The following is a 15,641-nucleotide window of genomic DNA, read 5'->3' as shown; positions in this document are numbered from 1 at the left end:
GTGGATCTCACAACCTGCACTACATTTTATATGCGTCTGCACTATGTATCCTTCACTTCAATTAAAATAAACATTTAGGGGGTTAAGCGTAGTATGAGAAAGCTGGTATTTGAATTGAACTCCAGAGAAATATAAAAACTACCTTACACAGTTTGGCTTCCCCACGTTGCAAGGACTAATTTTTTAATAGGACGCTGTTAAAGACACTTTATATTACCCTTTGCACCCACGGCAGCCAGAGCACGTCTCCTTTCTTGTGATTGTGACTAGGTCCTTGACGTCCTTTTAGATGCAGGAAGGCTTGTCCTGCATTAAACTTGATGACGCTGGATTGAGTGCCAGAGAGAAGTGGCTGTGGGAGACCAGCCGCATGGAGAGGCCTGTAGGAGCTAGGAATAAAGTAAGAGTGCTTTTTTCATGGTGACCTAGACAAAATGCTACAAGGGTAATCTTTTTATTTTTTAATTCACCTGTAGCCCTTTTGCTACCACCAATGTTGAGCCGCTTTTACATGCACTTCCGAAGGCGGCAGTCATTGAGAATGTATGTGTACTTCACAAGTCGACTTTTGGCATTCCGTAGAAGTGGTTCAGACATCAGTAAAAGCACTCAATCACTTCCACAACCACCAGATCCTCCATCCAGTGAGTGAACAAGGAAGCAACATGTATTATGTCTCTTCTTGGTTCAGAACTGTAATTCCTTGGGAGTGTTGGTTGGGGAAGGAGCTAACGGAGCACCATCTGTGCTCCATTAACTTCACTGGGCTTTAAAGAAGACATCAGGGATCTAACAGATCTCTGATATCTTAATAAAGAGAACCTGTCACAAGTTATATGCTGTCACGTAAGGGATGACTATTGGCCCACTATATGACAGCAATAAAGTTATGTGAAAAAAATTGTCAAAAAAACCCTAAAGTGAATATAAAAACAAAACATTTTTTTAAAGCCCACCCTCAGGTACATGCGTATGCATGTGTCAGGTGTGGCTATGTTTAAAAACGACAACTGCACTACATACGTGTTATATTGCTGCGCAAGCTGCAGTGAGAGCAGTAATTCTAGAGGCATGGGCAATTCACGATCAGCACTAGATTGATGACTTGTAAGGGCATTTACAGCACTACCTATGGATAATTGTGGGTACAAACGTTTGGCTCTGTTTTACAGGTACATGCAATTTTAAAGCTTGACATGTTTGGTATCTGTGTACCTCATCATTTATCTTTTCACAAATAGAAAAGTAATATGTTGTGTCTGTGTTCACTAAAATTAACTATAGTGTTTTTCTTACTGAAAATATACGTTTGATAAACTGCTGTGCTAATAGTGCGTGACATAAATGGAACTACTACCATATTCTTTTTCAGGGTCTCTGTTTTCAGCAAATATATAGTGTTTGGGGGTTTTAACTAATCTTCAATTGTGTATTTTAACATTTGCAAAATAGATTTTTTTTTTTCATAGATGCTTCTACCTGCCTGTCAGAGCTTTTTTTTCTGTAAGTGTACACTAAGTCATACATGCGCAGATCAGTGTATATTGCTGTGCTGGGATGAACAAACTCCTGTGCTCTTGCGCGGGAGTTACATCATCCTGGCTAATGAAATTGGCCCATAACTCCAAACACCAGAAGAAGATTGGGAGAAGATAGGTGGACAGCAGAGGGGATTGCAGTCATCACAGCACAGGAGGCGATTGCTATGCTAGGTAAGTCTGCCATAATTTGCAAGTATGCAGCACATACTTGCACATCATTGCAAAAAACTCCAAGGGGCCTAAAATTGTTCATGCAGTCTGGTGGTTTAGTCGCAGTTTAACCAGTCTCTGCGACATACCTGTACCTCACCAGGTTGAATGGTTATACTGAAATGATGCCTGCAGCTATAGGCATCATTCTGGTATCTTTTTTTTTTTTTTTAGTTGGTGATAGGCTTTAGCCTAGGTTCAAACTGATGTGGTGCAGGGAACTGCATGTGATTCAGACAGGAATCGCACTACATCCCTGTTCAAATCACATGCGATTCCCTGCAGTGCAATTTGAGCCCATTCATTTTGTATTGCTCAAATCACACCACACTTGCACGAAAAAGGTGCATGCACCTTTTTGGGGGGTTTTTTTTTACGCACTGGAATCGGATCGCATGGATGATCACATCCATGCTATCCAATTCAGCCAATTGCTGTGTTTTGCAAACTGTTTTTGGGGTGTCATTAACTTAACATTGACACCTGCAGTGGTCACATGAACAGAGTGTGATTGTGATGTGGTGCAGTAAACACACAGGAATTACTGTGAATCCTGCATCAGTGTGAATCTAGGCTCAATGTAAAAACAATCCTAATGGCTAATTAGCCGCTGGATCGCTGTCACAGGTGGCGGAAGGAGGACACCTGTCCCACCGGGGTGCCCGGGAATGAAGATGGCGGTTCCGTTGACTGACCATAGAGATGACTGAGGATCAGAACTTTCCTGATCATCTCTATAATCTAAGAAACCGGAAGCGATGAGTACTTTGTCATTTCCAATTTTGCCAGCATGAAAATAAGCCATCACTGGCTTGTGAAAACATCAGATAAAACTGGGGGTTTGATCTGATGCTTTGAAGGGCAGAGGAGAGACCTTGTGATAACCACAAAAGTGATAAAAGAAGAGAAGTTTCTTTTTTAAAAAGTTAAGTAAAATAATAAAATTAAGAAAAAAAATGTAAGGCTCCCCCCGCCCACCCTGTACTCATGCGCAAACATTGGTCGTGCACGCATATGTTAATAGTGTTCGCACCTGAGTTATCAACATGAATGTTTTAACGGGAGCAATAATTCTGGCACCAGACCTCCTGTGTAACTAAACTGCTAACCTGTAAATGCTTTTAAAGCGTTGCCTATAAATAATTTAATGTACCATAGTTTGTCGCCGTTCCACACCATTTAAAGTGTGACATGTTAGTTATCTATTTACTTGGCGTAACATCATCTTTTATATTCTACCAAACAATTGGGTAATATATTATGTTTTTGTGCATTAAAATAAATCAAAGTGTATTTTTTAGCCAAAAAATTGAGTTGTAAATACCGTGCGAAATAAAAAAAAAAAAAAAAAACGCAACACCCACCATTTCATTCTCTAGGGCCTCTGCTTGAACAGATATATAATGTCTGGGGATCTAAGTAATTTTCTAGTAATAAAATGTTGATTTTTACATGTAAAAGAAGAATGTCAGAATTGGCCAGGGGCCTAAAGTGGTTAAAGTTTATGTAGACCCAGTCAGTAAAGCTTTAACATGTTAAATCTGCTAAATGCATTCCAGGGGCATCAAAACAAAGGGTGTTCAAACCATTTTTTGTAGAAGGCAGCCATAGCTCGAAGAGAAAAATGTGACCCCTGCCAGCCTGCTGTAGAGAAGGACCCTTGCTCTCTGTGTGATAGCAGAGTTCTGTCTGTGGAAGTCTGACACACTCCATGATCAGTCAAACATGCAATCAGCAATGCTCAGAGCTACTTACTAATTAGAGAGCTCTGACTCTGCAAGGGGTGTGTTGGATGTCTACAGAGAGACCACTGCTCCCACACAGTGGCAAGGGTCCTTCTCTACAGCATGATGACAGGAGACTGGCTTTTCTACTCAGGATGTGGCTGATTTCTGAAAGAAAAACTGCAGGACTTTGAACCCTTTTTTGTTTTGATGCATTTAGAGTGTATTTAGTTGATTCAAACTAAAAGTACAGTTTTGCTTTAATGTAATTTTAAAAAGTAATTTTTATTATTTTTAAATTGGCAGCTTTCATTGAGCAAGACCTCATGATTGTGCCACAAAGGTCCTTGTTCATGCACTTCCTGTTCTAGAGTGACAACACTCACCCAATTGTGTTCCTGTATTATCATCCTGTAACATGGGCTTCCCATGGGGACTGAAAGTGATATTGCTCACATTCCTCCCTTAGACATGCCATGCAGCTCTCACTGGAGTGCATGTAGACAGAATGTGGTTGCAAAGAGCCTGGAGGAGATCAGAGACACTGAAATGCAACAAAGTAGAAAGTGTAAAAACAATATTCATTAGAAGTACAGCCTTCCTGATATTCTTATCCCCCCTCCCCTCTTTCAGTGCAATTCCTGGTATTGCAGAAGACTTAAAGACTTCAGCACTTTCCTGGGGCATCATTGCCATTGGTATCCACATAGCTTTTACCAGCCAATATATGCTTACAGCTTGCACAGGATCCTGTGCATGCAATCAGAAGGCTTCTGTCTTCAGACAAGCAAAGTACAGTCAAATCTGGCACTGCAAAATTGTTTTGCCTGGCATGTCTGACATCATGTTTATCCTTTATCCCTCATCAGTCTGGACTCCCACCCCCCAATCACCAGCTTGCACTTACCCCCAGACTATAGGCTGGGGGTGATACTAACTTCATTCATTCTTCTGGCTTCATGTCTATCAGAGTGAGAGCACTCCTTCCCAGCTTAGGTTTGCTATGGTCACCCTGCTATTAAATCAGGCAGTCCTGCCTGTTCTGGTCCCAAGCCCCACTGCTGACCTAATAGGGCCTGGGTCCAGTACAGGATGATTGCATGTACCCCCCTATCAGCAGACCTGACTGTGGGCATCCTGTATGTGAATAAAAGTAAAGTGCCTACTGTAAATGTGATTAGGAATACCTTTCCAGCATTACAACATTGGTAAGCAAAGGGGTTCCAAGATCATTAGGTCATTGACAAAAGAGAGGGGGGTGGATTACAACACTTCGATGTAAAACTGAAGCCCTGAGTAAGCAGCATTTATTCCACATTTGCATTTCAAGGCTTTAACTTTCTATTAGGACAGGAGTGTATCTTTTAATCCCAATAAAATACACCAAAGTCAGCTTTTTAACTGCCAGTGGCCAAGAACAACAAAACGAAGAAAAAAACTAACCCACATTACAATACATAAATATATATATATATATATATATATATATATATATATATATATATATATATGAATGAACATCTAGTTCTAAAAATGTATTTAAACACTTTGTCATTGCTGCATGTTTTGTATACAGCTAACATATAGTGTAAGTTTTTTTTTTTCTGGCTCTTTAAGAGCTTGGCTTGTGATAGAAAAACATATTGACAGATACTGCAGGGAAGCAGTTTGCTGAACACAGACAAATGCAGGACCCAGTCTGCAGCCAATCCCTAATTTTCTCCCAATTATTGATTGGGCAAAGAAGACTTTGCATAAGAACACTGAGTGTGTATTAAGTACCCCCTCCCCAACTGACTTCAACTTAAAGTATATCAAAACTTTTATTTCTATTTTGAATAGAGTAGGGAATGGTTTAAACTCCTGTCAGGTGGGTGTGTCCCATTGGGGAGATTTCCTTTCATTTCCTGTTCTGTACATTCAACAGGAAAAGAGAGGAAATCTCTCCAAAGTGGGGTAATACCCTCTTGTCACCATAGTAAGTGTCATTAGAGATCTCCACACAATTTCTGTTATGATAACAACTCAGATTGTCGGATTCCCCATCGCTGTCAGTCCCAGGGACAGTAGTCAAACTGAAACAGTACATCTTGCTAACTGGTACATAGCAAAAAAAAAGAAACTGACAAAAGTTCTAACCTCTCTCCACCCTAGCTAAATAAATAAAAAAAATCATGCTGTTGTACAGTTATTTGCAAAGGTTTGGCAACCCCTAATCAAATTTTCTGTTTTTTCTTTTACTTTGAAAAAAAAAAAAGCTAAGGATGTAAAGGATCTCATTTTGTTTTAATGTGGTTTTGCTTTACTGCTTCTTGCAATGCTCAAAATGTCTTTGAGTTAGATGTTATTGCATCTCAGTCTTGATCTCTTGCAGCCACTTCCTGCCTGCAGGCACTTCAGCAGTAGCATTTCTAAGGGCAGGTTTGCAGATGGTGTCACCAGTGGATCATGCTTGTGTAATGTGTGTTGGAGGAGCCATTTTTAGTTGGAATCCCAGGTGACAATACAGCAGCACAGTTGGTAGATAGGGACAGAGAGCAGTCACTCTATAACAGTAAATGCTCTAAAGTGATTGTAAACTTAAATTTTTTTCTTGTTAAAATTAATAAATATGCCATACTTACTTGCTCTGTGCAATGGTTTTGTACAGAGCAGTTCCAATTGTGTTCTTTTGGGTTCCCCTGCCAGCGCCTCCATTGCAGAGAGTGCCCCCGTAAGAAGCTGCTTCCTATGGGGGCAGTCATGCTAGCTTTTTCCCAAGCTCCTGTGCCTTCATCCATAGACTCAAACAGCTTGACTCTAGCCTACGCCCATTCCCTCGTCATAGGATTTGATTGACAGCAACGGGAGCCAATGGCTCCCACTGCTATCAGCCTGCCTTGTGAGGATGCATAGAGAGGAGAAAGCCATTACCTGCGCAACGCTGAATCGAGATTGGGCTCAGGTAAGTATGGGGGGGGGGGGTTGATTTTGTCGTACAGAAGATTTTTTTACCTTGATGCTAAGAATGCATTAAGATTAAAAAAAAACCCTGAGCCTGTAGAACCACTTTAACATGGAACTTAATGGAAGAAACATCAGGTATTATTTTATTCATAGCTTCTGATTTAAAAATGTTAACTCTTATATGACATTTTAGTGACTGTGTTTACTTATACTTCGAAACATTAACACACACCATTATGGATTCTTTCCAGTAAGATGAACACTTTCACACTTATATATTGTAAAGAAAACAACAATGCTGTAGTCCCTGTCTCTAACCTGCAGCATAATTTCATAATTTTGCCCTTTTGAGAACATATTAGAGGACATAACCTCCATTTACTAGTCCTCAACCTCCGTGTAAAATTTCATACTTTTAAAAAAAAAAACAGCAGCAAAGAATGCAATTTATTACAGACCCTTGCTTCCAACCCATTCATTTGCCTAGACATCATAGACAGCACTGTGACTTTCCTCATCCACCTGGGAATCCTGAAGAGTAGACATCACAAGCATACGCTCCTGCGCAGGCTTTAAGTAATAATCTAATAAATATAAGTTAGATCAGTTTTATTAAAAGGTCTCCGTTTTGCAGAACCCCTGCATTTTATCTATATATTTATAGCATAGTTTCTATGCAGCTATGTTTATTTTTGGAAAGTGTGGAGTTTTTCCTGCGTGTTGAATAAAAAGCTCCCCACCAGATGGAAGGCCAATTTTAGGACAGCTGAGTCTTAGAGAAAAAAAAGTCTCCCAGTCCAAAGCCTTCAGCTCAGCTATCTTGTGACCTTGTAAACAGAGGGGGGACACAGTTTGTATGCTCCTGCAGATTCAGTGTATCTTTGCTGGACTCGGGCCAGAGAGTGTCATCTTGTCACTACGAGCATTAAACATGACAGCGAGGGTGATGCTTGTAATTTCACCACTTCTCTTTCTCTCCCTCCTCTTTGCAGACCTGGTTAAGAAGTTATATCAAGCTGTTTCAGGCTCCTTGCCAACGCTGCGGGAAGTTTTTACAAGATGGCCTGCCACCCACATGGAGAGATTTCCGTACTTTGGAGGCTTTTCATGATACCTGCCGCCAGTAGTGTCGAAGTGCTAATCTCTGTGGGGGCTTTTGGGGACGCCGTCTTCCTGCCACTTCTTGTGATTTTTCTGGACAAGTTTTACAGGTTCCTTCAGTGAGAAGAAGTTCCTCCCATCCCAGGGGGGCAGTGGACCTGTGAACCCCACAGATGAGAAAATAAATCCTCTATATGCTCCACTAATGTACGGCCAATTCTCAGTGACTGGGGCACATCAGTGACATTTAGATATGACTGAATTCTAAAACTGAGGGGAGATTGGGAATTTACTGATTTATACAGCTGTTTTCCCATCTTATCAAATGCCATCTTTATCTCCAAAGAGACCAGAAAAATATAGAATTTTCTATCCTTTATCGTGTTTTGATAAATATTGAGCTATTGTATAATTTTTGTTTTGCTTTTGATAAAATGTTTTTATCTTTGTAGCTATGAATTTGTCCATAAACTGGAAACAGAATACAGTAGGGTGCACAAAGCTGTATAAATGTGTTTGCCTTTGTTCAGGGCATCATCCCCGTGGACCGTCTTTAATGCTGCACTGAGCATCAATGATGTCTATGCTTTTCATGGACAGCTGTATGCACTGGTTGTGCTTTGTTCTTTGAATGTGTTCAATGCCAGACCTATAGAGGCATTTAGAGCGTGTGTGGTATAATTTAGAGGGGCAATCTAGATTCAATTTGAAGTGCAATCCAAGTATAGGAAACATAATCAGTTGTCAGATATGCCTGTGCATTTGAAATATGTAAGAGAATTTAAAGCTAAATTCCAGGATGCAAAGCATGTTATTTATTCATTAGCCTCCTTCTCTCAGTGCACATTAGCAATGTCCCCTTCCTCAAAATATGCTTTGTAAATACTATAGATAAGGGATCAGCAAACCTTTCCACATTAAGTGTCAATTTACAAGCATTAGACAACCGGCGTGCCAGTGAGCACTAGAGCACCATAGCCATATAATTTATTTTCATATTTTGCCCTATAGTTCTGGTAATGGCAGGTTGAACTCATTTTTTTTGTTATTTTATCAGGTGTACACAGAATTCAAGTTCATATTCACCATTAATATGTACTGAACAGTGAACTGAACTTAGTTTCAGTGTGATCCCTGTCCCTCTCTTTCATGGCTTAGTTGTGCAATGTCTTTTTTTTTTTTTTCTTTATCGTACATCATGGGACGCAGAGCAGGCTATTCATGACTATGGGTTTTATGCCACCTATAGGTGAATAGACACTGGCCGACCAATCAGAGAGGAAGTCCTTCCCTATATATAACCCCCCCTACACAGGAAGTAGTTCAGTTTTTTTGCCAGTGTCTGTAAGGTGGATAGTAACTGAAAGAGTGTTTTTTCTTTTCTTGGGAGAGTGCATGTGATCAGCACAGAGCCAATGAGCACAGTCCAGACAGAGTATATGGGTTCTGCATCCTCCTAGAGCAAAATGAAAACTCCTCCTATTAGCTTTAACATGTGCTCTGCTGGCCACTGATAGAAGTCACAAAACTGCTCTAACTGCTGATGAGAAAAGGTATTTAGCAGTTTATGTTTACTAAAATGATTTCACTTCCATGTCCTGTGTACTGTGGGAGACCAGATATAGTGAATGCAGGGTCTTGGGTTTAGTAACACTTTAATATACAGTCCACCATTGTGGACAGGTAAGACAGTCACTTGATATCTTCGACTGTCACTGCAAAAACCAGTTCTATGTCTGGAATGTATTCAACTTTTCAAACTTTGCACTAAAATGTAACCAGTTAGAATTCAGTCTCAGGTGGATGACCAGGTGTGACATTACACCACAGGTTGCACAGTTGCCCATCTTCCTCCTAAAGCCCTTGAAAATTACGCAGTCGCTCTACCCCATCTACCTACCACCGGATTTGCTTCATGGATTCGTTACAAGACAGTCTACATCTGGGTTGCTGCATGCTCCTTTTGGAAACTCTTACCACATTCTACTCCATGAGTACCCCACAGGGGAATACCCTCACTCCTGGCTATGGCAGAAACAAGGTGAAAGGGAGCCAAAACTCAGGCAAACCTTTGCTTTGCTGAAGGCCCAAACGACACTGAACGTCAGAATGCGGGTGCTTTTTCTTGCACCAGAGTAGGAAATTATTTTAACACTGGTTTCTGCATATAATTGTAGCTCTCTCTCAGGCACACATCAAGCGGCCTATCTGAGAGGAGCAGAATTTTCTCTGTCCTAGTTTATTAGACTAATGGCCTTATTATAGACATCTTTGTCCACAGCTGCAAAGCACCACACCTCTTTTTCAGCTTTTCCATCTCTACCTGAGTCAGATGCCAATATACATGCCCCAGATGAGGCAGACACAGAAGGGAATCAGGAGGATAAAAGAAAACATATTAGAGCAAGCTGTGAAAGTTTTTTCTTCCCTACACTCTCCTGCACCTGAAGCGGGAGCTTTACACAGCTTACTGGCTAATAAGCTCACTGCTGCTGTGCACAAAACTCTCAGCATTGTAAAATTTGATTCTCCCCTGTCTAGCCATGCCCTGTTTATGTTCAAATAGAATGTTCAATCTATGACAATTGGATCACTCCAGAAAAGATTTTCACTCCTCCAAAAATCTTTGCTGAACTCTATACAACGTAAAAAGGAGTTCACTAAAAAGTGGACTGTTCCAATAATTGATCCTACCATCTCAGTCTTAAACATAACATCTCACTGTACCAATTGAAGATGCAGCTTCATGCAAAGATCCTGCAGTTTGAAAGTTTGAGACACTCTTAAAAGCTCTTTTTTAACCTGGCAGGCCAAGCCCTGCAACCACCTCTCGCTGCAATTTCAGTATTTCAAACTGCAGAAAACTGTAAATGAACAATCAACATGATCCTGTATTCCAGGACTGTACTTTAACAGAGGAATTACAGCAGTTCTGCACTGCTCTTTGGTGTGGATGCCATAGAACATGTACTGAGGTCCCTGCTAAGGACAGGTGTACCCAACCCCGTTCCCAGGTTGCTGAGATGTTACCATCGCGTGATGATTCTCATATGCAGCAGAGTGCCAGTACTATTGCCGCTCTACCTTTTGGTGAACTGGCGAGTACCAGCGGCCTAGTACATGCTGGTCTTATACATACCAGCACTGCAATATCACTTGGTGAGTCCCATAAGTGCAGTACAAGCTAGTGCGATGGCAAGCACAAGTAGTGTCCCGCAGCCACCAAGAATTTGCACATAGAGCCCATAGTGTCCTCCTGGATGTGCTTGCAAATCCTGATTGGCAGCTCACAAATTCTGTAACACCCGTACTTCCCCCATTCACTGCCTAACCCGGAATTCAGGTGGAAACAGCAAATTTAACTACTCCCTTTGATTTTTTTAGAGCTGTTTTTCACAGAAGTTCTGTATGCATTGATTGTGGATCAAAGCAATTTATATGCACAACAGTTTATCGCCGCCAACCCAAATTCAAACCTTGACAGGCCATTTTCATGGAAACCTATTCCGGTTTCCGAATTTAAAGTTTTTTGGGGGCCTGACCCTCAACATGGGCATTACTAACAAAAAAAGAATTGCAGTTGTATTGGTCCACAGACCCGATTCATCATATGCCCGTGTTCTCTGCTGCCATCGCCAGGCATAGATACAACAATACAGGCGTGCCTCAGTTTACAAACGCTTCGGTTAATGTAATTTTCGGTTTACGAATGAAAATGCATTGAAAATAATGCCTCGGTTTACAAATTTTTTTCACAATACAAAGCAAGTTTCCCCAGGAGGTTAATATCGCTGACCCTGTGCCTTTAAAGTGTACTTTACAAAGAGTTTTGAACAGATAAGACTTTTTTTTACTTTTTTCTGACCTCCGGAACGGATTAATTGGTTTTCAATGCATTTACGTATTAATTTTTAATCATGTCCCTGTACAGTATTTATGCCTTTAAAGTGCACTTTATAAAGAGTTGTGAACAGATAAAAAACTATTTTTTTTAATTTTTTCTGACCTCCGGAACGGATTAATTGGTTTTCAATGCATTCCTATGGGAAACCGCGTTTCGGTTTACAAATTTTTCACCATACGAAACGTCCCGGAGAACGCATTAAATTCATAAACCGAGGTACGCCTGTATAATATGTTTTATGCATTTCAATGACAATACACTCTGTCGTCCTCGGGTGACCTTGAATATGACCGGCTCCACAAAATTTGGCCCCTCGTAAATCACCTTAACCAAAAATTTGCAGATATCTATACTCCCCAGCACAATATCTGTGTTGATGAGTGCCTCATTATTTTTTTCTGGCCGCCTTGCATTCAAACAATTTCTCCCCAGCAAAAGCGTGCCAGATATGGGGTCAAGATGTATAAGACCTGTGAGAGGGCAGCAAGCTATACATATAAGTTTTGGATTTATGAGGGAAAAGATAGTCATGTGGAGCCCCCCCCCCGGATGCTTAGACTACATGGGGGACAGTGGCAAGATAGTTTGGGACTTGGTGTCACTCTTTTTCCATATGGGGTACCACTTGTAAGTGGACATTTTTTATTCAAGCATGCCACTATTTAGACATTTGTACAATCTTGGAATTGATGCATGTGGCACCGTGCAAACTAATCGCGGGGCTTCCCCCAACAACTTGTATATACCCTTCTTAGAAAGGGGGAAAAAGCCTGCTTGAGAAATGATGAATTGCCCGCAGTGAAATGTAAGGACAAACGGGTTGTTTTTTTCGTCCTGTCTTCCATTCACTCAGACATGACCATCCAAATTGCCACGGCAGCTGGTTTTGTTGAGAAGCCCCTCCATGACTATAATTTTAACATGGGAGCGGTGGACTTTAACGACCAGATGATGAAGCCATACTTAGTTTCACAAAAAGCCAGACGCTGGTACAAAAATGTGTCTGTTTAATTATTTCAATTGGCTCTATATAACGCTTTTGTGCTTTACAAAGCAACTGGACATAGTGGATCCTTCCCGAAATTCCAGGAAGATATCATCATGGCCCTTTTGTATCCAGAAGGTGCTATGGCCCGAACCCCCAACCCAGATGCAGTTAGCAGGCTGCATGAGAGGCATTTTCCCAATTCAATTCCTGGTACCCCAACCCAAAGGACACCCAAAAAAAGATGTGTCTATAGCAGACACGGAATTAGTCATGACACCCGCTTTGTTTTGTCCCTCCTGTTCAGGCCAACCTGGTCTCTGCCTCAAGGACTGCTTCCATTGCTACCACACACTAGTGGAGTATTAGTATAGGGCACAGCACAGTTTAGGGCACATATTTGCACAGGGTCTTGAATGATGTTAGGTAGTCAGGAAACTTTGAGAGACCCTGGTAAAGTTAAAAAAAAAACAAAACATAAACAGTAAAAGTACAAAAAAAAGTAAAAAAATTTTTAAACCCAAAAATAGTTGGTCTTTTTTTTGTTGAGTTACTGTTCTACTGTTACGGTTTTACTGTTTTATTAACTATTGCTGTCTTCTTTGCAGGAATGCCATTCAGCTTCAGAACCCAGCTGTTTATTTAGACAGCAACAGGGTCTTGCTCTCAAAATATATACAGTCATGGCCGAAATTGTTGGCACCCTTGATATTTTTCCTGAAAATCAAGTATTTCACACAAAAAAGGTATTGCATTAACACATGTTTTGCTATACACATGTTTATTCCCTTTGTATGTATTGGAACAAATATAAAACAGAGGCAGAAAAGCAAATATGACATAATGTCACACAAAACCCCAAAAATGGGCTGGACAAAAGTATTGGCACCCTTAACTTAATATTTGGTTGCACACCCTTTGGAAAACATAACTGAAATCAGTCGCTTCCTATAACCATCAATAAGCTTCTGACACCTCTCACCCGGAATTTTGGACCACTCTTCCTTTGCAAACAGCTCCAGGTCTCTCTTATTGGAAGGACACCTTTTCCCAACAGCAATTTTAAGATCTCTCCACAGGTGTTCAATGGGATTTAGATCTGGGCTCATTGCTGGCCACTTCAGAACTCTCCAGCGCTTCTTTGCCATCCATTTCTGAGTGCTTTTTGACGTATGTTTGGGGTCATTGTCCTGCTGGAAGACCCAGGATCTTGGACGCAAACCCAGCTTTCTGACACTGGGCCCTACAGTGCGACCCAAAATCCTTTGGTAATCCTCAGATTTCATGATGCCTTGCACACAGTCAAGGCACCCAGTGCCAGAGGCAGCAAAACAACCCCAAAACATCATTGAACCTCCACCATATTTTACCGTAGGTACTGTGTTTTGTTCTTTGTAGGCCTCATTCCGTTTTCGGTAAACAGTAGAATGATGTGCTTTACCGAAAAGCTCTATCTTGGTCTCATCTGTCCACAAGACGTTTTCCCAGAAGGCTTTTGGCTTACTCAAGTACATTTTGGCAAACTGTAGTCTTGCTTTTTTATGTCTCTGTGTCAGCAGTGGGGTCCTCCTGGGTCTCCTGCCATAGCGTTTCATTTCATTTAAATGTCGACGGATAGTTCGCGCTGACACTGATGCTCCCTGAGCCTGCAGGACAGCTTGAATGTCTTTGGAACATGTTTGGGGCTGCTTATCCACCATCCGGACTATTCTGCGTTGCAATCTTTCATCAATTTTCCTCATCCGTCCACGACCAGGGAGATTAGCTACAGTGCCATGGGTTGCAAACTTCTTGATAATGTTGCGCACTGTGGACAAAGGCAAATCTAGTTCTCTGGAGATGGACTTGTAACCTTGAGATTGTTGATATTTTGCCACAATTTTGGTTCTCAGGTCCTCAGACAGTTCTCGTCTCCTCTTTCTGTTGTCCATGCTTAGTGTGGCACAGACAGACACACAATGCAAAGGTTAAGTGAACGTCTCTCCTTTTTATCTGCTTTCAGGTGTGATTTCTATATTGCCCACACCTGTTACTTGCCCCAGGTGAGTTTACAGGAGCATCACATGCTTGTAACATTCTTATTTATCCGCAGTTGTGAAAGGGTGCCAATACTTTTGTCCAGCCCATTTTTGGAGGTTTGTGTGACATTATGTCGAATTTGCTTTCTTTCCTCCCTTTTTTTGTTTTGTCCCAATACACACAAAGGGAATAAACATGTGTATAGCAAAACATGTGTTAATGCAATACGTTTCGTGAGAAATACATGATTTCCTGGAGAAATATCAAGGGTGCCAACAATTTCGGCCATGACTGTATGTGTGTGCAGTACTGTTGGATAAGATTTTTCATCTGCCGTTAAAAAAGAGCATATATGCCCAAGCATGGGGGGCCTGGGGTGGCCAGTGGGTGGATAGCCCCTATGCTTCGGCATATATATTTTATAATATTTTTTGGCACATATTTCAATAAAAATTAGTTTTATTAAGTTACTGTTTTATTGTTAACCATTGCTGTTTTCTTTGCAGGAATGCCATTCAGCTTCAGCACCGACCTGTTTATTCTGACAACAACAGGGTCTTGCTCTCAGAATATACATAAGTAAGAGTGTGCATTCTGCTCCTTCTCCCGAGTATGGGGATACCACATGTAAGAGATTTTTTGGCAGTCTAGCCACGTACAGGACCCCAAAATACAATAAGCACCTTCAGGCTTTTAAAGGGCTTTATTTCCTCATTAAACTTCTTGACTACCTATCACAGTTTCGGAGGCCCTGAAATGCCAGGATAGCACCAGACCCCCCCCAAATAACCCTTTTTTGGAAAGTAGACATCCCAAGGAATTTGATAAGAAGCATGGTGAGTATTTTGTAGATCTCGTTTGTTGCCACAAGTTTTTGGAAAATGAAGAAAAAACAAAAACAGTGTTTCTTTGTTCTCACAAGGTTTTGAAAAGAAAATATATGTTTTTGTTTTCTTTCTTCTTTTTTTTGTTTGTAAGTGGTGAGGAAGTGAAATGAGGAAGTTATGCACTTTCAGGCTTTCAAAGTGGTCATTGGATTTCAGGCTCCTGCATGTGGCTAGGCTCCCAAAAAGTCTCACATGTGGTATCCCAATACTCAGTAGAAGTAGCAGAATGTATTTTGGGGTGTAATTACACATATGCCGATGGCATGTGTGAGCAATATATCATTTAAATGACAACTTTGTATATAAAAAAAAAAAAAAAATGTT

At 40.9% G+C, this 15,641-nt stretch overlaps 1 protein-coding gene across 1 annotated transcript in view; it reads left to right on the top strand.

Annotated features, from left to right (window-relative positions):
• Positions 1–8,033, top strand: part of MED27 (mediator complex subunit 27) — a 424,633-nt gene extending 416,600 nt beyond the window's left edge. Inside the window, exon 8 of the mRNA XM_089675114.1 lies at positions 7,414–8,033. Coding sequence (XP_089531240.1) covers positions 7,414–7,548 — 135 coding nt within the window. The 3' untranslated portion in view covers positions 7,549–8,033. The remainder of the gene's footprint in view (positions 1–7,413) is intronic.
• The last annotated feature ends 7,608 nt before the right edge of the window (positions 8,034–15,641 follow it).

This window comes from Staurois parvus, unplaced genomic scaffold (genome assembly GCF_062004578.1).
Source record: "Staurois parvus isolate SC_StPar_1 unplaced genomic scaffold, SC_StPar_1.0 ptg000154l, whole genome shotgun sequence".
NCBI lineage: Eukaryota > Metazoa > Chordata > Amphibia > Anura > Ranidae > Staurois > Staurois parvus.
Note: the sequence above shows the minus strand (reverse complement) of the source record. Positions and strands in the feature narration are given on the sequence as shown.